Source organism: Thamnophis elegans, chromosome Z, assembly GCF_009769535.1.
Source record: "Thamnophis elegans isolate rThaEle1 chromosome Z, rThaEle1.pri, whole genome shotgun sequence".
Lineage (NCBI taxonomy): Eukaryota > Metazoa > Chordata > Lepidosauria > Squamata > Colubridae > Thamnophis > Thamnophis elegans.
Window position 1 is genome coordinate 89,371,091 of NC_045558.1, and position 24,652 is coordinate 89,395,742.

Genomic DNA, 24,652 nt, shown 5'->3' on the forward strand with positions numbered 1-24,652 from the left:
AAACAGTGGCATTGCAAACCAAACGTGAATGGTTTAGTTAGAAATACATGAAGAATGAGAAGTCTGTGTTTAAGGATCTCATGGAAATATGAAGTTAAAGAGAAAATACAATGAGATAATTATTATAAAAGTACCATGTTAATAAAGTCTCTCTAGCTATGGATTATGGCAAAAAACTCAGCAGGAGATCAATTTATATAAATTAGTCATATCATGTATTAGAGTCATGTTTGTAATTTGTATTGCTATTACATATTTAAACTTCCGGGAAGCTAAGCAGGGTTAGTATAGAGGAGTTGGGTGTGCACTTTTTGGGAATTCAAAAGACAGCTTACAAAAAAATAAATGAAAAAAAAAACATTTCCATAACAATGTCAAGAAAATTATAGCAGGCAACCAGAAGAAGTTGTGTTCAATCAGAGTGTGCCTTTCCCTTTTACATGCCTCCTGATTTTAGCCTGTTGTAGTGAGACAGCTTCATCCATGATAGCTGAAATAACATTATTCATTTCCTCCATATAAGAAGGTTTCCCTCCTCTAAGGAACAATGTTAATTAAACTGTGGAAATATGCTTCGAAGTCCAAATACTTTATATCTAAAAAAATAACTTCATTCTTATTTTAAAACAAGTTTAAGACTGCAATATTTCAGGACTACAATATTACTGCATGAAATTATCATATCCCAAACTCAGAATTTATAATCTGGCATATTGTCTATCATTATTTACAGATTTTCTTTAAATGTTCCAAGCCTGTCTAAGTGCACAAAAATGATAAATAAGCTTTACCATCTCAATTCTTAAAAATTTTAATGACTCATATTCTATTTATTAATTTATTTATTAAATTTATCTGCCATTACCTTGCTGTGGGGCTACTCTAGGCAGCTTACAATAAAAAGAAAGAAAAATGAAAAGCATGTAAACAGCAGTAAAATAATTGAACAATAAAGTAAACAATGACAAAGAAATACAATGAGAATAAACACATCAATGTAATAACTAAGAAAAGGGAGAGGATTTTAAACATATTTATTTATATTTTTCATATGCAGAAAACCAATTTAGCTCTATTCTGGCAACCAAATAAAAAAGTGTAGCTAAGTGGCTAGTTGGGTTCCTAATAACATATGATCAAACATTTTACAACATGCTTTATTTACAAAAATCACAGGTTATCTAAATATTCATTCACACTGTAACACTAATCAAGCCTTGTTGCGCCTCCTAGGTAGAATCTCATTTGCTCTGCTAAGGAAATTATGCTTCAAGTGAGTTAAGTAGAGTTAACTTGCTTGGTCACTGTCTAGTTCTCAGCTGTAAAAAATCAACTCGAGGTAGATGAAAACTGCTTGGAAACACAAACATTTGCTTTGGATAATATTTTCCTTTTTTTATATAAATATACATCTGAGAATTAGATCAAAAGCATCTTAAAATTTGTACACATTTTTTTTTTGCAATTGTGAACATATTGTGTTTATCAACAAAGCCCATGTTTCCAGAGATAAACTCCCGATTAATGCCTGTTAAGCATCTATCACAGTTCTTAGCATTCATTTGAGTGCCCCCACACCCATGTGCATAATGGAATATGAGCCCTTTATTATTGTCTGCTGGAGTTGCATTATACTGTATATCTGAAACTCAGACCCAGGTTTTGGTTTCACTTCAAATCCAGTTGATAACATGCCTTTGAAAAACAGCACAACTCCAACAGGAACCAAACATTTAGACAGGGATTATGCATAGAAGTTACATCAATTCAAACCTCAAATCAATCAAATCAGTTCATTGCAAGTATACATTTTTGTAACAGATTTGGAAATAAATCTTTTCTTAATAATCTAACATAATTAAACACATTTAATAAATAAATTTGTAACAAAAATAAATGTTTATATACCTATAGAATTACTTCAATTTATACATTTTAATAAATAAATTTCTTTGCAGCAATTAAGGTATTCTTCAAGAGCATGGCAACTGTCATTGGTCCTACCCCTCCTGGGACAGGGGTGATAAAACTAGCTTTCTTCTTTACTTCTGATATATAAAAAAAAGAAAAAAAAACTGTGTAAAACATGTATTAATATATGTATATATTCAAATGTAATCCCCCCCAAACAATGGACAATAATATTTTCATAGGTTGTTTTTTGGGAGCATCTAGAGGTAGCTGAATAGCAGGATTTCTTTAAAAAGACACATAAAAACACTGGTTTTCCAGTTCCAGCATGGTTCTTGTTACAAAGAGTCTCAAATAAAATAGGAATTAATAGAAACCAGTTGAAATTATATTAAACTGTAAGTCAAGTCAAGCTTGATTCAGACACATTAGGGTTCCTTTATCAGTATGCAAGGGTTTCTCCCACTAGCTGAATAGTTGTTTAATAATCCCAGGGTTAATGAACACAGGTTTACATTTATGTCACTACGTATAATCTGTTTTCAGCAGCATCCACAAGAGGCGTCAAACAAGCAACTTGATGATTCATAAGTAGCATCATAAGTCCTTCTGCTTTTGTATTTAAAAAAAGGGGCCAAGGCTCAGGTATAACATCACAGTCACCATCTTGCCTACTTTAACATCCCCTATGGATGCCATTGCCTCTTTCTATTTTATTCGTTTGTTATTCATATGCCCAGGAATTGGTTCAATTCTTTTTTTAACTACAGATGTATAATATCTGAAATAAATTACAGGTCCTGTTTCTTCATCAACACTGGAAACAGTATATTATTTGCTGAGTTTCCTGAAACCAAAGCTATAATTACTTATTACAAAATTTGCAGAAAATGAGGAATTTTCATTAAATTTCAAAAACATTGCTTCAATCCAAATGGAAAAAAAATCAAATCAACAATGCAGTAGGGTTAATGAAATATAGGATAAAAATACAGCCATTTCCATTTTCATTAGGCACCAACATAATTGATGGAATGACACAATTTTTTAAGATATAGTTTCTATCACTTGAGTTATTCTTCTGTAAAAACTTGGCTGTTCCGGCAGGCCTGGGGCTGTTGACCTCACTGTTGAGGTCCAGCCCCAGCTAGAATGAATGTATGAGGGTGTTTGTTGTTTTTAAATTGTTTTCTTTTATCGTTATGTGTTTTTTTCTTATATTTTTTGTAAGCCGCCCGGAGTCCTTCGGGATTGGGCGGCATATAAATACATTTAATAAATAATAAGTAAATAATAAATAGTTTGGAGAACCGGTATATACCCCCTCTGAGTAGCCCCACCCCCATCTATTCTCTGCCTCCCAAGTCCCAGCTGATTGGGAGGAAATTGGGATTTTGCAGTAACTTTCTCCTGGAGTGGGGAGGGAATGGAGATTTTACAGTATCCTTCCCCTGCCACGCCCACCAAGCCACACCCACAGAACTGGTTGTAAAAAAAAATCGAATCCCACCACTGTCTGAGAACATAGGAATTTGGCTTACCTTCAAAGTCTACATCTCCTACTAATTTTGTCTTTCCAGTGACAGGATCATGAATATGGTTGATACCAACATCAATCACTGCGGCTCCTCTTTTAATCATATCAGAAGTAATTAACTTTGGAATACCTGAAACCATCAATGCAATTAAGTTTACAGAACCAGAGAAAAGTGTTTTTATGGAAATACTACCGTTTCCCTGAAAATAAGACTTCCCCGGATAATAAGCCCAGTCGGCCTTTTGAGTGCATGTACTAAAATAAGCCATCCCCTGAAAATAAGTCCTCCCTGAAAAGATTGCAATACAGCAGCAGCCATGAGATGATCACGCTCGCTGCCTCCTACACCTCAACAATAATAAGACCGCCCAAAAAATAAGGCCAAGTGCTTATTTGGGGGGGGGGGTCAAAAGAAAATAAGACCCTAATTTTTGGGAAAACAGTGTGTTTGTGTGTGTGTTTGTGCGTGTACACATACATATATGTATACATACATACATACAATATATATAACATACACACACATGAGACAATATATTTATGACAATACTTTGTATTGTAGTGTGCGCAAATAAAGCAAGACAAATTTCAGAAACCATATGAAACAATTATTTTTCACCAATATATCACTTGTTGGATCTTTGTTTCAGAGCTACTGTGTTTACTTATCTAATACTTGCACATCTTCCATGACCCTAACTACACTATATCTCTTGTATCCTACATTTATCCTGTCCATTTATCACAAATTAAAAATATTGTTCAAAAGTTTTACGGAGATACATTTAGAAAATATTGCATCTAGTTAGAAAGACACAGATGATTGGGAGATGGTATATATGGACATATATTGTATACTATTTATATGGAATATAAAGAACCATAAAGAGCATATTAATCAATTTACAATTTGTACAATTTGATATGCACATTTGTAATTACAAACATTTGAAATAAACAAGGGTCCCCTAGGATTGATTAGATTAAGACAATTCCACATATCATGTCTCCTTTGTAGCACCTGATTATTCCTGAAGGCAACTTTAAATAATCCAGTCGGGACTGCAATGGTTTGACCACAAGGTCAGATTTGGTCTCCAATTTCTGATTGGTTGTTCCCCTTCTTTGAGCACTTTCATCTATGTAGGAAAGGCAAATATCTATGGCTGGCCTCCGAGTGGGTGGATAGCCTGGTGCCTGATTAAGGGATTTCCACACTAGTCCTCATTTTACTTTGCTTTCCCAGATGCACTAGTCCTCACTAGTCCTTCCTCGCTAGTCATAATTCTTTTAATTTGCTTTCCAGATGTTTTCATACATGCATGCCTTCACTACTCTTTTCTATATTTCATTAATGTCAAAAATAATGACCCCTCAATTTTTTTTTATTTTTATTTTTTGGTTCTTTCTCTTCTTCCACTATTCCTTTGTCACTGTAATTCTGCAAAAATGAAAGCAAGAGGGAACAGATTGTTCCTTCATTTTTATGTTCTACCATGGATCCAAGGAAAGTTTGCAGCAAGGGAAACTTATGGTCGTGCATCATATAATCGAAATGGCATGTATTGATATTTCATGTCAATGTGCCTAATTGAAATATTTTTTTTAGAAAAAAATCCAAAAGAAAGGAAAGTTTTGCAGTACTGTGAGAAAGTGATGAGAAAACAAGAGGAACATGCTTCACCAAACCTGGATACAAACAAAAAACCACAGAGTGACATTACTGCTAAATGAAGTTATGAGCTTCCATAAGAGATAGAAAAACACAAAATTGAGGAAAGTTCATTGGCTTAATGGACTACAACTTTGTTTTAAATGCTGTCAACCACCAGAGCATACAGAAGTCTGGCAGTTCAGTACAGAGCAGCTGTTATTGGGCTGCTTGGAAACAGCAGACGGAAGGAGGGCTAGTTGTGATGGGGCTAAGAGTGGGTGGAGGATGACTGTATCAGTTTCTGTACTCAAGAACTGGAGGATGATCCATACCAGTGACTGGAGCAAGGACAAGGTATAGATTTGCCCTGAAATTAAAATCCCCCAATCAGCAATGAAGCTCCCCACTGAGGATGACGAGTTCTCATTTAAATTTTCTTCACAGGATCTTTCTTAAGATAAACTTGAGTGGTGAGAGATAAACTCTGTAAGTTATCTGGAGCTCCAGAAAGGAAAATGAGACCTGAATTCTACAAATAAACACATAAATAAAATAATAATGTGGGAGAGAACTGTGGAAGTTCTGATCTAACATTACTGGAGAACCATAGGCTGGGAAGGACTCATATCCATCCTGGTAAAAAGAAAAAAAAAGGCAAATACAGAAGAGACCGATACAATACAGTTCTTGGTTAAGAATGCATGAAGGAGCCTTCCAAAGATGAAGACTGAATGACAGGTACCATAAGTGGGAAAAGAGAGGGATAATAACAGAAATGCTGAATGAGAGTGTTTTCAGGCAAGAAGGAAGCAAACCTAACTTTCATTCTTGAACTGAAAAGAAGAAAGCAACAGCAGTTATAAAAGAGTGCCATGGAGATTAAAAAAGGCAAATGGTTCTCATCAGACAAATGCCAAAAGTTGAGACTGGCAGAACTGAAAACAGCTCCCCTTGTTTGATCCCTACTTCAATGGCATTTTAAGCAGGAGAATCAGAGGTCTATGAAGGAGAAATCAGGAACAGGGAGAAAGGAAGGAGGGGGAATAATTGTAGATTTTGCCATTTGCATTATATTTGCATGCCAAAAAAAAATCTCAAATTTCAAAATGAAATGCAAGTCTGAAGACAACTTTTTCTATACAGATATTAGTGTATTTAACCTATTACAAACGTACTAATTTTGAAGTATGTTTCTTTTTCCTTATAGGTAATAAAACACAGTATCTTAATCGAAATAAAACTTAGTGATTTAGAAAAACAAAGAAAAATTCCACTCAGTCACACAACTATAACTTGTTTTTATTATCTAGTCCACACAAGACTATTACAGTACTTTATATGAATGTCAACAAATCAAGCTGGAAATTTAGGGGGGGGGGGCAATATTAATTCTCATGCAACCAACATCAGTTCATCAAGTAATATAATGGAGTGCATGGGTATGTTGCATGATTGTGTGCAAGGATTTGTCTTTGGGATGAGGAAAGGTGAATGAAATATCCATGTGTGTGAGTTTATGTTTGTGTGTGAGTTTATGTTTGTGTGTGTGTGTGTGAGAGAGAGAGAGAGAGAGAATAAACACACACACCCACACACAATTTTTGGAGGGACAAAACCATGCCTATCTATGATGTAGTTTATAAGGTGTTTTTTTCCAAGAGTTTTGTCAAATTCCAATTTTTAAAAAAAGCAAAATAAAAGCAAACCAATATAAACTAAAGAAGAATAGTAAATTGAGGTTGAAGTTTGGCTGTGAATGCTCCACAGCCATTTTAGATAATATAATATAATAGTTTGGGACCAGGTTATCTGAGGGACAGTCTTTTGCTGGTCATATCTACCCGACCCATCAGAGCAGGAAGGCAGGGAATGTTGCGATCCCCATCCTGAGGGAGATATACCTGGTGGGACTCAGAAGAAGGCCCTTCTGCGTGGTAGCTCCCTCTGTCAGGAACATCATTCCCCAGAGATTAGAATGGCCCCCACTCTAATACTCTTCCAGAAGACAGGACAGGACAGGACAGGACAGGAACCTTACAGAATATAGAATAACAGAGTTGGAAGGGACCTTGAAGATCTTCTAGTTCAACCCCCTCCTTAGTCAGGAAACCCTACACCACTTCAGACAAATGGATATCCAACATCTTCTTATAATATTGGAGCATTCATAACTTCTGGAGGCAAGTTGTTTCACTGATTAATTGTTCTAGCTGTCAGGAAATTTCTCCTTAATTCTAAGTTATTTCTCTCCTTGATTAGTTTCCCCCAATGCACTGAAGACCTAGTTCTGGCAGGGGGCCTAGGGAACCCAAAGCAGGATGGAGCCCATAAAATGGAGGTGATTTTGTTATATTGGACTATATATTTTTATTTTGTTTGTTAGTTTTTATTGTTTTAAATGTAGTTTTATATTCTGTAAGCTACCTTGAATTGCCATGGGTAAATAGGCGGCAATATAAATTCAATAAATAAATACACAAATAATTTGCATACTACTACATCTTTAAAATCTACATTGATTTTCATATTATCTTAGCAAACTTTGTTTTAGCAAAACACATTAAATTTTGAATTACAGAAACAGCCCAATACTGATGCTTAATTACATTGAATAACTTTTAAAAACTGATAATGCTCCTCACCTGCAGCAACTATCACAATGTCCGCAAGCTGTGTATGAATCATCAGCTGATCTTTTGGTGTATATCTATGAGTTATTGTAACAGTAGCATCACCTGTCACATATATAAGCAAAAAAGGGCAGTATAGAGAAAAGACAGAGAAAAGAAAAGGCACACTTTGGTGGTCTCTGTGAAAAAGTGAATTATCCTTCAGTGCATAAAGATGGAGTTTTGTATTTCTAAACAGAAACATTAGTTTTCCCATGTTATTTTTAATGCATTATTATTGATAAAAATGTTTTTGGTCTTTTAAATAAGTGCAAAACAGAATATAATCTCACCCCTCCAATCTTAATAATTCTGGAAAAGATATAAAAAGAAAAAGACTATCACTACAAGCTTATCATTTATCAGCAGTGGCAATAGGATATTTATTTATCTACAAAATAAATTTATCCCCAAAGGAAATCTTATTTTCGATTAAGTAAAACTGATTTTACTGCTTGCACAATAAGAAATGAGGTCTTTTTTTTTCTTTTTCTAGCTCTTTTCCTTCTCGCCCTGTTAAAGTTTCCAATAGAATAATGTAAAATGTTCTTCAACTTACCGCCAGGCCTTTCATGTTCCCCATCAGAATGTAAAAGCATTGAAATTGGCATTCCAACGTTTTTTGATCTTCCAACTACAACAACATTTCTTCCAAATGTCTGTATTCCTTAAAAAATAATAGTAATAACTAAAAACATATGGAAGCTTGTGAAATTAAATCTATCATTTTCCTGACTACACATTAATTTAATTTTTACCATAGAATTACGATAAGAGTAATAAATTTAGGTTTTTACAGTTTTTATTATTACAAAAGGCTTAATATGACTTTTTGAAGGCAATAATTTACAAATAATAACCACAATAGTCAACTGCAATTTTATTTTGTTCATTGTTAAATTAGTATTTTAAATTTACTTTATATAATAAACAAAATATGATCACTAAAGAGAAGATGGACACCATAACAAAGGACTAAGAAGAATAAGCTCTGTTACTATGCCTAGGATAATTCAAGAAATAATTCTGTACTTGCTGCTCAGTTTTCATTTTCAAAAGAGCATCTATATAACTAAACTGCCATTACATTATTATTTCTGGAATTTAAAATCACAAAGATAGAAAGCATGTGTGCACGAGAAAACTGAACACTTCACTAGAAGAATTTAGAAGAAACACTTCACTGCCATAAATTTCTACCTGTTGCAAATTCTCTACCCATAAATACAACAGCATCTTCCCTTGCTACCCTTCTTCTTGATGAGCTATAATCCCACCACTTGTGCATGCGTGCTCGCTCTATTGTTTTCTGTAATGGTTTCTTCTAAAAGTTAGTAGAAAGACTGTAAGTGTTCCATAACGATATCTAACCCTATTCTTTGTTTCATGCAGGAAACACAAGTCATATTTTATCACTTGTGTATGTAAATAATCAACACTCTGCTTATACTTCAAAATGTTAAAGAGTATTAGAAGTATAACTACCAAACATACTCACAGATAAGCTGAGAATTTTAGGTGCCATTCCCAAAATTGGGTTTATCTAATCGTGGACAGACTTGAGTATATGTAGTAGTACTTTTCACATTACTTATTTCTTCTCTTTTTTAAGTGCAGCGCTCTCAAGCTTACTTTATAACAGGGTACCTTGGGGGCCCAGGGTAGACATGGACAGCTCAATGTCACTCGTACCAGGGGCACCTCTGTTTTTGGCTGTGACGGCTTCCTACAACCCTCTGCCAATGAAAACAGGGCTCAGGAGGGCTGCATCCAGTCCTTTGCTGTTTCCAGGGTAGTCCCACGGGCCAGATCTAAGCACCTGCCGGATCTGGCTTCCGGGCCTTTGACACTCCTGCTTTATAAGGGAGCCCAGATGAAATGTGAACAATATTTTAGACATGAAAACAATTCCCTTCTGAACAAGCAGATTGTTGGGAACATATAAAGCAACTAATGGGTCCAAGTTATTGAGAGACTGTGTCTCCCCAGGTAAATCTACCCATTCTATTAGTTTGCCAGAAAAGTCATGTTAAGAGTCCTGCCATTAAGGAACATCATCTCATAGGATCCAAGAATTGAGCCTGGTTTGCTGTGGCTCCTGCTCTTTGGGACAATTCCTGTCCTTCTCAGGTTAGATGAACAATCACCCTGCTGGCTTTCTGGCAGGCTCTTAACATCATCAAGCAGTATCAAACCTGTTCGTTAATTGCATTGTTAATAATTAATTGTATTCTTCTGCAAAGTAGTTTTGTTTTAATAAACTGTTTAATGGGGCTTTAATGGTTTTATTTTACTTTTAATTGTTGTTCTTAATTATGTAAACTGTGTAATGTTACTTAGGTGAAATGGGTGGCTATATAAATTGAATAAATAATTAGTTCCAATGACCAAATTCACTGAGCATTTGAATGGGGAGAATGAATAGTGGTTTGCTAGTACTATTCAGCATAGAATAAGAAAAAAATAACGAAGAACAGAAGACAGTGTGATGATACAAAAAGTTTCATGACAACTTAAAGAAAAAAGCACTACAGTATACAAGTTAGAAAGAAGTCATATCACCTAAGTACAAATAAGTACTCAGTTAAGGAATAATAGTCTCAGAAATCTGAATGAGTTTGCAAACTAAGAAGAGCAAGACTTCTTTAGATCAATTAAAAATAAAAGGAACAAAGCAGACCCAATATATGGGCTGTCCAATGAAACAGCAACAAGAAAGAAAGAACAGGAAGAGCTATTCAACTTATATTGACTTTTCTAACAAGAGAGTTCCATCAGGTAATTAAAAGAGGAGAATAAAAGGACAAGAATAAAATTTTAGATTGATAGAAACATGATAAGGGAATATCTAACAATTCTGAATGAGTGTAAATTTGCAAAACTGGAGTCACTAATACTATTAATGTCAACCCGTGAAGCTTTCCTGACCCACTCCCGAGTTGCCATAGGCAGGGGGATGAGAAATGACGCCTCACAGCTGCACCGAGGAATTCGCACTTCAGTCAAAACAAAATGCTTCCTGCCAGCCGAAGTCAAGGTCATCTCCACGGAGATCCATAACAGCCAGAGGGAGTGACTTCTACGACCCGTGAAATTGCTTTCGTTGGGGAATGTGACTGGTGACACACATTGGAGGGAGGGGGAAACAGGATTAGAGGCAAGGCGCGAATTGGGTGAAGTCAGAGCTGGCTTCACTTGGTTCGTGCTGACATGGCATTCCTAATAAACAACTGGATTTTTCCTGAGAGATGGCTTAACACTCCTGCTTTTATTAGGGTATTGGTTGGAATCCTGATAGCAGTGCTGATCGAATTTTAAAAGAAACCTATTTTAGTACTGAAACTATTTAAAGAATGGAGGTCTGGTAGTTTATAGTTTAAGCTTATACTTCTTTTTCTCAGTTAAATTTCCAGAATGCATTTAACCCCCATTTCCTTAAAACACTTGATTCAGTTACCAGTTCTCTTTATTATTTCCCAAACTGCAGCAGCAGTGGCAGGTATAATGGAAGGCTGGTCGAGGCACAATCGCCCAATATTGAAAATATGGAATCCATCCACATCCTTTTCAGGAGCAACACTATTGCACACAGTCCTTTCATCAATGTGATCTGGAAAAAAAGAATTTTTCTTACTTTAAAATACAGTTAGCCTAATAGTTGTTATTTATCTTGTTTAATGTATTGTGCCAGTTTTTAAGGGTAAATGTAAATATATAAGGAGGTAATTTTATATGAAGTGTTAAACGTCTATAATGGGATTCCTGATTTTAATTCCAGTGACTGGTCACATCTTAATTTAATCCAGTCAGGATTGGTGGAAAATATGCATTTAATTTCACTCAATTAAAAAATACCACCCACGAGGAACCATTTCCCTTGTAATGGTCAAACTTTTCCACAGGACATGTTAGAAATTATTCCTTTCTCCATTAGAAAGAGGACGTCTTTGATTTTGTGATATGTAAGGAAAAAGTACTTCTGTTCACAAGAATTTATGAATCAAAAGATATGGCAAATGTTCTGTTTCTTCTCTCAAGAAACAATTTTAAACTGCTTTGATAAAGCGTAAGCAATCTAGTGTTATTCTTTGAAACATGTAATTAAAAAAAATACATAGGATTTGCGTGGCACTGTTAACTAAAAGTCCTTAAGTTGTCATCTTTCTATTGGGGATTCTGGGCTAGGAAAAGTGCTGTTCTGGTTGTTTTTTGCCCATCTCTCCAGGAAAGGGGACTAAAGAGGGGTGCAATATATCTATAGTGATATAACTATGCTGACTATTGAAACAAATCCTTCTTCATCCTAGTCAAATGGGATCTTAAAATATAGAATAAAAGAGTTGGAAGGGACCTTGGAGGTCTTCTAGTCCAGGGGTAGGTTCGCTTTGCATTTGCTCGCACATGCGCAGTTGGCTGTAAATAGTTTTGTGCATGAATGAAGACCATTAAAAGCTAATAAAAAAGATGCCAGCAATGGCAACGGAAACGGGGGAACTGGTCGGTGGCATGGCCAGCCTGGGTCACTGCTGGTTTGGAACCCAGGCCAGATTACCACTACCGGTTCAGCCGAACCAAGCCGAACTGGGAATAACCCACCTCTGTTCTAGTCCAAAACCCTGCTCGAGCAGGAGACCCTATTCCATTTCAGACAAGCGGCTGTCCAATGTCTTCTTAAAAGCCTTCAACAATGGAGCACAATTTCTAAAGGCAAGCCATTCCACTGGTTGATTGTTCTCACCATTAGGAAATTTCTCCTTAGCTCTTGGTTGGTTCTCTCCTTGATTAGTTTCCATCCATTGTTTCTTTCCTTGCCTTCTGATACTTTGGAAAATACTTCATCTTTATGGTAGCCCTTCAAATATTGGAACAGTGCTATCATATCTTTCCTGGTTCTTTTTTTCTTTAGACTAGAGCCATACCCAATTCTTGCAATGGTTCTTCAAAAATTTTAGCCTCCAGCCCCCTAATCATCCTTGTTGCTCTTCTCTGCACTTTTCCAATGTCTCAATTTTTTTTTAATATTGTGATGACTAAAATTGGATGCAGTATTCCAAGTGTGGTCTTACTAATGCTTTGTAAAGCGGTAGTGCTTTCACGTGTTCCTGATTCTATCCCTCTGTTAATGCCGCCTAGGGTTGCATTGGTGTTTTGGCTACTGCCGCACATCATTGACTCATATTTAAATGATTGTCCACTAGGATTCCAAGATCCCTGTTACAGTTACTGGTATTGATCACATCAAGATCCTTCTCATACTTACTGGTATTATCATGATTTGATATTTCTTTTGACATGTATCATGTGCTTTGAATCCTATTTTTAGGATGCATTAGCTTAAAAACACAACACACAACTCAAATTATTCATGTCTAATAAGTCAGTTCATAGTAAGAGATTCTGTGCTTTTAGGGTCAATAAAGGTGATCTAAAAAAAAATCATTTTTAGAAATGTGTTAAATCATCGCAAATCTGATTTCAGACCAATTTCCCATCTGTGTTATGAGACCATGCACAAAGAGCAGGATTCGTTCTTATAATTGGTGGAACAGCTTGTTCTAAAAATTGTGTATACTCCATCAATATAAGTTCGGCAATAATCAATATTTGAAAGTAGCATACATACCAGCTGTTATTTTGGGGAAGGAAAGAGGGACAAAATGAATTTAATTTTTAAGTGAGTATAATGCTTAAAATAATGTTTAAAAGATATAATCATAAGATCTCTTCTTTAAAAGCCTGCTTTAAATCCCTTGGAGATGGCTACAAATCAGGCTTTGATCTTCTGAAGAGATGAATATAAGTTTTCCTACAGATATTTCTAGACAGATTACTGTATCTTGAAACATTTCAAATTGGATTTATTGAGGGCAATGCAGCTAAGACCTTCTTGGTTGGCCTGCTGGATGATGGCTGAGGATTAGCATAGGGAACTGGTAGTAGTTCTTCAGCAAGCTTCGATATCACTGACAATCATATCTTCCTTCTGGATCATCTGGGAAGTCTGGTAATCTATGCTCCTGCTTTATAGTAATTCCATTTCTATTCCTTAGAAAGATGTTCAGATGTTATTTGGAAACAGTTGCAATTCAGATGTTGTAGAGGGAATTGTACCAGGAATGCAAGGCCACCTCTGCAGCATGAATGGATTAAAAGTCTCAAACAAGCTCAGAAGATCCACAGGGAAAGAAGAGAAGACATTATGGAAAATGAAAGTTTTACTTGGGTGAGTTCAGCTAAGACATGTAGCTATCAGAGCTCTCTTTGTTCTCTTTTTGCTTTCCTCTTCTCCATCCACCAAAAATTCCTCAGTAAAAGCAGACAAATGCTAAATTGAAATGACCTTGAGTTGCTTTTGTTGGTTTTTGCAATTTAAAATGAGACTTTTTTCCACTTATAATCTAGCCTTCCATTTGTTATGCTGAAGAGACAAGCATTACAACACCACAGCAGTTGGATTTATCTTCCAACCTCTTATTTTATACCAACTGCAAATGTGTGCCTATAACTTTTCTCTTCTTACGAACTGAATGGTTCTCCGATTTTGACTATGTTTTATTTATTTTTATTTTTTAGACATTAACTGTAAAGTAAGACTTCAAATTTTTGAGAAATGTAAACTGTGCTTACATTAACAAAGCAAGGCTTTGTTCACATTAATTACAAAGCAAAGCTGCAACTTTTTTGAGGATTGTAAACTGTGAACTGAGGAGACAGAGAAGAAATCTAATTTGGTCTTCTCCATTGTATATAAGTATTATTTCAACATTAACCACAAGAGGGAGCAAAAGGCTAATCTGAGAGAAAGATCAATTTTTAACAGAAGGCTATGTGATTTAGAGCAAAAAAATCTATTTTTTTTTATCAGAAGGCTGTTTTGCTTCGTTATATTGAAGTGTTATTTCAACATTAATCACAAGAGGGAGCAAAAGGTTAATTTTGATCAGAAAGCTTTAAAAAAAATTAGAAACAATGTTGGGGAATTAACTCTTTGACACAGATAAGCTTGTTTTATAGATTCAATTTGCCTGCTTCTTGTGGAGTTATAAACAATGCCACAAAAGAAAAAACATAGTATTATTGGGTGCATTTGGATGGATAATAACAAAGCCATGGAAAAAGAGGCTAGCATTGTAGCTACATGCAATATGTTTGTATTCTTGCCCATCCGTATCAAATGTAAATTAATTGAATTACTTGAAGAAAAACTGAAGAATCTATAGCTACTCTGAAACCAGATATTCTGAGACTCATTGGTGAACATAATGAACTCTTAGTAAAGGCAGATGTCTGTATCCAAACCAAACACAGCAAAGAAGAAATAACTATGAAGAAACAGGAAAGGAAATGCCACTCAAAGGTAAACAATCTGAAAAGGCTGTTCCTGCCATTTCATATCCTTTGTCTGGAAGAAAACATGCAGACACATGGAGAAGTGTGTTTGTCAAGTGCTCCAGTGACAGGAAATAAAAGAGCTTAGACTCGCCCCTACCCAAAAAAATAAAGGCATGGATGGATTAATGATCTATGATTCACTACTCAAAGGAACAGAACCATCTGTAAACCTCTCGGCTTACTAAAATAATCAAGCCCACCAATTATTACCCTTTTCTTCTGGGACAAATTATGCAATTAAGAGTCTGAGAACAATTTCAAGGAACTATGGGTAGAAAAGCAAGGCATTTGGAAGCACATGTGATGTTTTCATCTCCAATGGAAGGTCAACACCCAACAAGGGAATGGAGGATTCTAGAAATAAACCACTGGCTCAAGGGATGGTGCCAATGAAAGAACTTTGGATTTTTGGACCATAATTTGAATAGCCTATAGGAAGGACTTCTGGCAAAAGATGGGCTGCATCTCATAAGAACCAGGAAAAATGTGTATGGCAAATAATTGGCTTGGATCATCCAAAGGGTTTTAAAGAAAACTGGAAGGGGAGGAAGACCAATCTTTAAGCATAATCCCCAAGACAACCAACCAAGCAGTGAGAAAGGGAGTGGTGAAAAGGACTGTGAATTTAGGTATAAAATAGGACAGTAGAAAACGAACAGAAGATCAGCCATAAAAGGCTCAGATGCTTGTACACTAATGCTCAGAGTTTGGTTAAGAAATAGGGGGAACTTGAAGTTTGAATATATGAGGGTAGGTATGATGTTATTGTAGGGATGCGGTGGCTCAGTGGCTAAGATGCTGAGCCTGTCAATCAGAAAGGTCGTCAGTTCGGTGGTTCGAATCCCTAGCACCGCATAACAGAGTGAGCTCCTGTTACTTGTCCCAGCTTCTTCCAACCTAGCAGTTCAAAAGCATGAAAAAATGCAAGTAGAAAAATAGGAACTGCCTTTGGTGGGAAGGTAACAGCATTTCTTGTGCCTTCGGTGTTTACTCATGCCAGCAACATGACCATGGAGACATCTTCAGACAGCGCTGGCTCTTCAGCTTTGAAATGGGTTTTGAGATGAGCACCACCCCAGAGTCAGGAACAACTAGCACATCTGTGCGAGTGGAACCTTTACTTTTACCTTTATGATGTTATTGCTATTACTGAAACTTAATAGGAGGGAATCCATGATTGGAACATACTGCTAGAAAGATATAAATTGTTCAAAAGAAGGAGAGCCAACTAAACAGATAAGGAAGAGTACCTTTGTATGTAAACAATTACTAGACCTCTACAGAAATATGGAATACTAGAGATGAAAACCTTCTTGAAAGTATTTGGGTAAATATTAGAGGTAAAAGAAATGATATTGCCATAGGCACATACTACAGGCATGTACCCAGGTGGAGAAAATAAAACAATCTTTTGCTAATCAGTTAGCTGAAGCGTGCAGGAAACAGTCCATTGTAGCAATGGGGGACTTTAACTATCCAACATCAACTGGGAAACAAATGCTGCAAGTAGTGGGAGATTGAATTAGTTTCTAATGTGCCTGGCTGACAACTTTGTCACTCAAAAAGGGGAGACAGGAACCAAACAATCAGCTTCTCTGGACTTAATCCTAACTAATTGTAATGAAATGATCATGGGAGTAGAAATTTGAGGGATGTTAGGGCAGAGTGACCATGTCATACTAGAATTCACCACAATAAGGACAGAATCAGATCCGTGTTTTAGATGTTAAGAGTTCTGGCTTTAATAAAATAAGAGAGAAATTAGGAAGGCAATTCTAGAAGGAAAAACAGTTCAAGATTCATGAGAAACTCTAAAAATTGAGCTACTAAAGGTCGGGAAAAAACAATATCAGAGGAAGAAAAACAAAACACCTCAGATGAGATCAACATGGTTGCACAAGAGGTCTCCAACAAGCTGAGGGAGGGGGGGAAGTATTAAAAAATGGAAAGAGGGACATATAACTAGAACAGAACACCAGCAAATAGCCTGAATCTGCAGGAATGGAGTCATAAAGGTTAATGTTCAGAATGAAGATTTGCAACAAATGTCAAAAATAAGAAAAAAAAGTTTATTTCAAAAGGAAAGGGAAAAATAAAAAAAGTCAAGGAAATGATAGGTCCACTAGTGGGAGAAACTTCCAAAAAGTAATAGGGAGCAAATAGAAAGCACAACTGCTTAATTCCTTGTTTGTATCTATCTTTATGCAAAAGAGAAAAAAAAACAGCTCAACCTATCAAAAACAGCATAGAGAGAAAACAGAACAGCAATGCTGGTGAAAATGGATAAGAAATTGGTAGAAGAATACCTATCCACTTTAGAAGAGTTCTAATAACCAGGACCAGAAGAAGCTGGCAGATGGAACCACTGAACAAAATCTTTCAGAACTATGGCGTGCAGGGAAATTACCAGAGGATTGGAAAAGAGCCAATACGGTTTCAGTCTCCAAGATGGAAAAAAAGTGGATTCAGGAAACTACAGACAATCATTTTGATATCAATAAATGTGAAAAGAAAATCAAGCAGCAGATTTGTGAGCATCTAAAAATGAACAAAGTGACCACTAGAAACCAATATATGTTTGTTAAAAACAGATCATACTAAACAAACCTCATTGCTTTCCTTGTTAACAAACTCCTTTGTTAAAGGAGTAAGGGAAGTGCTGATATAGTTTACTTGGATTTCAATGAGACATGATAAAAAAAGACTCTATCCTACTTCTTAGTGGGATAGAATAATGTGGGATAGAGTACCACCACCAGATGGATTTGCAGTTGGCTGACCAACTGCACCCAGCATGTAATCCTCAATAAAATTAATCTACATGGTGAGAATTATGCAGTGGAGCACGTCAAAGTTCTCTCTTGGAGCCAATGATCTTCAACATCTTCATAAATGATCTAGATGAGAAAATAGAAGGGGAACTCATCAAATTTGCAGCCAATATCAAGCTTGGTGAGGGGGGGATTGCCAATACTTTGGAACATAAAAATTCAGGATCTTACTTGTATCAATGCTCAAGTCTGTCAAGATCATTCTGAACCTTTATCTTCCAAAGCATTGGCAATCCCCCACCCCACCCCAAAGCTTGGTATTGGCTGCAAATTTGACGAGTTCCTCAAGGTCCTGTCCTTAGGCAAATACAGAACAGCCGGTACCTGGATCAACGATTGTAACTGGGAGAGGGATTTGATACCCTAGGGGATCATCACTTAAGTTTGAGCCAGCAGTGTGCTACAGCAGCCAAAAAAGCTAATGCAGTCCTTGACTGCATCAACAGAGGGATAGTATCAAAACGACATGAAGTTATAGTATGAGTTTATATTGCACTGGTAAGATCACACTTGGAACACTGTATGTGGTTCTGATCACTATGATATAAAACAGATGCTGAGTCCTAGAAAGTCTCCAAAGAAGAGCAATAAAGATGATCAGGAGTCTAGAGACTAAACCCTATGATGAATAGTTACGGGAACTAAGTATGTCTAGTCTAAAAGAAGGATTAGAGGTGACATGACAGAAGCTATTTACCAGTATTTGAGAGGCTATCACAGAGAAGAAGGGGTCAATGTATTCTCCAAAGCACCTGAGGGCAAGAATTAAAATGGTATAAGCTTGTTAAAGACTCCTCCAACCCGGAAGTAAAAAGAAAATTCCTGACAACAATTAATCAATGGTGCAGCTTGCCTTTTACAATTTGAGTGCTCCATCACTGGAGGTCCTCAAGAAAAGATTGGCCAGCCATCTGTCCAGGATACAATCCCCTACTTCTCAAGTCCCTTCCAGCCCTGATTCTATGAAATGGACAATTGTATGACATAAATCAGTTCTCCACTTCTATGCATTTCAATATCTACATGATACTGCTAAATATTAGCAATTTTAAGCTGAGTGCTACCAATATACTGATGATACTCAAATTATTTTCTATATCCCTACCAGATAATGATTGATAATGGAGTGGCTCTCCAAGTGCTAATGTTTAATTGGGGATGAAAAATTATTTTATGTACTATAACCACAGCTATACTATATGCAAGAAGGTAGAAATATTTGCAGTATCTAGAATGGATGATTAGACTGATGGCAAAACTGGCAGAATGGCAAAATTGACAGCTTTGATTAAAGAAAAGAAAAGCAGTTTTATTTCAAACATACTTAGAAGCCAATTTTGGACTTTTTGAAAAAAAATGAGAAAAATGAAATTTTGATTTTGGGATTCAATGATTAGAATCATAAGGGATTAGAGAAGTAATATAGACAATTGTTAATTTTAGATTGTGTTGGATTTTTATGTATATTTGTACCAAAGAGAGTTGGAAGCCATTCTTTTTGTCTTTACTTTTTCCTTTCTTCTTTTCTTCACGCTTTTTTCTTGATTCCTGTCTGGTTCTTTCTTTTCTATTTTTCTTGCTTGTTTAGTTTTTATTCATTCTTCTGAAATTTAATAAAATCATATTTTAAGAAATGAATAAAGGATTCAATATGCTGAAACAGAATCAAGGCAAAATGAAAGTGCTTTTTGTGAGATTTCATAATTTCAGGAGCGAGTCGATCTACCCATTGCGAATGTGGTTGTAGAGACCCAAGGCAGCAAGTAGAGATACATTCTTTTTCCACGCTGCAGCAAAGGCCAGGGCAGCCGTTTAGTGGATGGTTCAGTGAATGTTTCAATAGCATCCTTTCCTGGAAGATGATCTTAGAAGAGAGCTACCAGCACTGATAATCTCTAGGCTTAACTCTTGCATGTACTCTGTGTGGTTCAATTTTTGGATCTATCTCAGAAAGTCTGGACTTGAGAAGAGTTCAGAATATTTCTGTATTAAGAATACTACCATACATTGGCTGCCAGTTTCTTTCAAAAAGTGCTGGTTATTGCCAGGAAAGCCCTATGTGGCCTTAAATAAAAGTTATTTGGGAAGACTTTCTTCTTTATGTTTCTCTCAGCTTCATTTATGGCAATTTAAAGCTGAACTTTCTCCGGAGCTACTATTAATTTGGGGGACATTTTTGGAAAGGACAGAACTGATCTCTTGCCACCTGCAGTGATGTCCTACTGGTAAAATATATGGCAATCAGATTTTAGCTTCACTTGTAAAGGACTAAGCATTGTAATACAAATAACAAATATTTAGAAAAAAATCATTAGATAAATAAATGCTAGTAAAGACAACAATGACCTAAGGAAATTGATTATTCATAAATCTCTTCCCTTGTACAAGAACAGAGGTACTAGTTTAACAGCATTTTTCTCATATATTCTCAGTCATTTTATTTTCTGACTCCATATGAAACAGAATTCATTACCTGGCAAAGGTAACTGGACTAATATGCCACTGACTCTTGAATTCTTGTTTAATTTGCCAGTGAGATCTAAAAGTTCTTCTTGAGAAATTTCCTTGGGCCTCAGTATTATTTCACTACAAATGCCTAAAACAATTCACAAAAGAAATATCCTTAGCATTTTGTCTCTTGCAAAATTTGCTACACAAATCAAATTATGTACTTCCACATTTAATGGCACTATTATCTTTGCTCAAGCTTCTAAAACATGTAAAACAAATGCACACATGCTTAACTATCTAGGACATATGTGGACAAATTGGAACTGTTGAATCTCTTTTCTGAAACCCAATTTACTGAAAATTAAAGAAATGGTTTTCCTAGGAGCCTGAAGGAAGAGAACGCGGGTGAGGGGGGCAAGCAACAAAATGTACAACTTACAAACTTGCCTGTGACATTGAAACAAGTTGAACTGTGATGTCATGACATGTTTAAGATGTTGGCATCACTGTGATCCTGATTGGGTGCCTTTTTGAGAAATGAATTTAGAGATCAGTGAATGGGTCAGGCTACTTGAGAGACAGTCTCATCCCACTGGGATTGGCCTATCCCACCCATGCTGGCAGAGGAAGCATGCTGCAGATTTGGTCAGTCTGATTATTTTGGATGGATCCAGGAGAAGGGGTTTCTCTGCCATTGCGCCTGACCTGTGGAACATCTTGTCGTCTCTCCCCCCCCCCCCCCCCCCCCCGGTGTGACCTTTCAGAAGTTCTAAAAACCTGGCTCTGATTGTTAGCTTGGGACTCTAATGTGGGAGCATCACAGTGAATGTGGTTGATCATTTAAAAACAGATCCCACCTTCCCCATATCCTGCTCCTGTCCTCCTCATTTTTTAATTGGGCCATAGTGCTTGGCTTTTGTATTAACTTACTTATGCTTTTAGTTTATATAGTTTCTATTTTTTATTATTGTAAACAGCCCAGAATTACCTTGAGATAAGATGGGCAGCCTATACATTTTATAAATTAATTAATTAATAATAAAATAGGTATCATACTGAAATGGTACATAGGAATGACTTTGGGAGAATGCAAAGAGATGTTGTCTAGGAAACAGATAATGGACAGAAAAAGAGACTCAGAAAGGACCCCCCACCTCATTCTCAGCTTGCAAAGGAGATGGCACAAGTTTTAGACTTGCAAGATTATATTAATGTAGCCTTACAATAAAGTAGAATAAGGGCCACATTTACTGTCAGTTGTTCCTGGTAAGGCTGATATTAATCTTGCCCCACCTCACCAAAATCTTATGAAAATATTGTCCCTGAATAGATCTCCTGCTTTGCATCACTGCCACATCTGCTGAAGCCTCACTATTCAAAAAAATAAAACTGTACGCAAGTAAAATATTATATATATATATATATATGTATGTATGTATGTATGTATGTATGTATGTATGTGTATATATGTATATATGTGTATGTATATATATATACTTAAAGTCACAACCCCTGGTATGCCCAAGTATGGGAGGAAGGTCACACTTCCACTCTCTGTCATTAGGCTCGTCACAAGAGACCATCCAGACAGAAACCCAATATTTTTTACTGTTGCCTTTTTTGTTACATTTGTTATATTTATGCTGATAAATAAATAAAGGGAGACTAGTATAGATCTATTTCAAGCTATTTAGCTCTCATCAGCTAGCCATACCCAAGTTTTTGGGAATCGAACCTGTGCTCCATTGCCTCCCAGGCAGGGAGTTAACCTTTTGAGCTACAGAGAACGACTCCTTTATCAGCCAGCCAGGGTGGGAGGTATATACTTAAAGTCACAACCCCTGGTTAACTCCCTGCCTGGGAGGCAATGGAGCACAGGTTCGATTCCCAAAAACTTGGGTATTGCTAGCTGATGAGAGCTAAATAGCTTGAAATAGATCTATACTAGTCTCCCTTTATTTATTTATCAGCATAAATATAACAAATGTAACAAAAAAGGCAACAGTAAAAAATATTGGGTTTCTGTCTGGATGGTCTCTTGTGACGAGCCTAATGACAGAGAGTGGAAGTGTGACCTTCCTCCCATACTTGGGCATACCAGGGGTTGTAACTTTAAGTATATACCTCCCACCCTGGCTGGCTGATAAAGGAGTCGTTCTCTGTAGCTCAAAAGGTTAACTCCCTGCCTGGGAGGCAATGAAGCACAGGTTCGATTCCCAAAAACTTGGGTATGGCTAGCTGATGAGAGCTAAATAGCTTGAAATAGATCTATACTAGTCTCCCTTTATTTATTTATCAGCATAAATATAACAAATGTAACAAAAAAGGCAACAGTAAAAAATATTGGGTTTCTGTCTGGATGGTCTCTTGTGACGAGCCTAATGACAGAGAGTGGAAGTGTGACCTTCCTCCCATACTTGGGCATACCAGGGGTTGTGACTTTAAGTATATACCTCCCACCCTGGCTGGCTGATAAAGGAGTCGTTCTCTGTAGCTCAAAAGGTTAACTCTCTGCCTGGGAGGCAATGGAGCACAGGTTCGATTCCCAAAAACTTGGGTATGGCTAGCTGATGAGAGCTAAATAGCTTGAAATAGATCTATACTAGTCTCCCTTTATTTATTTATCAGCATAAATATAACATATAACAAATGTAACAAAAAAGGCAACAGTAAAAAATATTGGGTTTCTGTCTGGATGGACTCTTGTGACGAGCCTAATGACAGAGAGTGGAAGTGTGACCTTCCTCCCATACTTGGGCATACCAGGGGTTGTGACTTTAAGTATATATATATATATATATATATATATATATATATATATATATATATATATATATATATATATATATATATATATATATATTTATAAACAATCTGGGTTGGCAATGCACAAACTCGAAAAAAGTCATACCTACAGCTGCTGCTGCTTTTACTTTATTTCTTACATAAGTATGACTAGCTGGGTTTTCTCCTACTAAAACAACAGTGAGATGAGGTCTCTTGTGGCCCAGGGTAAGCCATGATTCGATATCTCTTTGTATTTCCTCAAAGACTTGTGCAGCCAGCCTTCTCCCTGAGATAATAGTTGCTTCATTCCTATAAGAGATGAAATGAAAACTTTAAAGAGAATCCGTCATAACTTTTACAGCCAAGGAAATTTCAATATAGTACTACTAGTCATACTTTGAAACATATAAAGCATGTTTTATTGCAGCACATTTAGTTGCTGGACAATTCATGTGAACATATAATATTTGAGGGGAAACTGATTTAATATTAAAATATACATAGGAACAAGATTTTGGAATGGCAAATTCATCTAGCCTGATCCTACATCTTCTGAAGATTTCCCCTTAAGTTTTCAGATTCAACTAGAGCTTCATTCTGGCCTATTTCAGAAGTGCCTAGCAAACTACAGAGTAATGCAACATCCCCGAGTGAAATGAGTCATTTTCATAGATAAAATTATTAGCATAGCAATAAAATGCTTTGAAAATAATTTTCATAAATATTTTGATAACCCACATTTCTTGCAATAATTGCATTATAATAATATCCACAAAAATAAAAGTAGGAGGGAAAGGAAATGGGATGCGGGGGTTGGAAAAACAGTCTGTTACCATTGCAGCAGAGTTGGTATATTGAGGGATAATATTCAGCAGAATGTGGTATTAATAAAGTTAGTCAATTTAGTAAAGTGTTAAAGGCGGAAAAGTGAAGCAGAGAATGTATTTGTGCTTAAAGAAGAGGGTAGAGCATTGGTTCGAACCTCACTTGCTGATTAAACCTGTGATGCATTTAAAAACAACAACAGGAAGAAGGCTGAAGAATGCGTTCTAAGACTAAGAGGCTGGGCGCCATTGAAACATTCTGCAAAAGGAGCAAAAGATTAAGAGACAAACCTCTGGCTAAAATCTAGATTTCAAAGAAGAGTCCAGAAGCCTAGGGAAAAGGATCCATCAAATTTTGAGGATGTCAGAGGATTGAGAATGCTATCAAAACTAGCCCTACAGGCAGAGACTTATTTTATTACGGGCTTTGGAAGCAAGGAGTACATCTCTCTGACTGGAAGTTCTTGGTACTCTTTGAGCTTGCAGACGTTTTATTACCTTAGATAACATAATCAGTGCTAGTCAATGTATGGTTTGCTTTCTTTTATATATAGTGCCCTCCACTCTGGACAGGACATCAATCCAGCTAACAAGCA

The 24,652-nt window shown here is 36.3% G+C and overlaps 1 protein-coding gene across 1 annotated transcript in view; it reads right to left on the minus strand.

The window, feature by feature from the left end:
- Positions 1-1,893: 1,893 nt before the first annotated feature.
- Positions 1,894-24,652, minus strand: part of MTHFD2L (methylenetetrahydrofolate dehydrogenase (NADP+ dependent) 2 like) — a 67,916-nt gene continuing 45,157 nt past the window's right edge. The window contains exons 3-9 of the mRNA XM_032235906.1: positions 23,357-23,541; positions 20,468-20,590; positions 11,229-11,381; positions 8,331-8,438; positions 7,745-7,837; positions 3,453-3,578; positions 1,894-2,048 (exon numbers count right to left, since the gene is read on the minus strand). Coding sequence (XP_032091797.1) covers positions 1,936-2,048; positions 3,453-3,578; positions 7,745-7,837; positions 8,331-8,438; positions 11,229-11,381; positions 20,468-20,590; positions 23,357-23,541 — 901 coding nt within the window. The 3' untranslated portion in view covers positions 1,894-1,935. The remainder of the gene's footprint in view (positions 2,049-3,452; positions 3,579-7,744; positions 7,838-8,330; positions 8,439-11,228; positions 11,382-20,467; positions 20,591-23,356; positions 23,542-24,652) is intronic.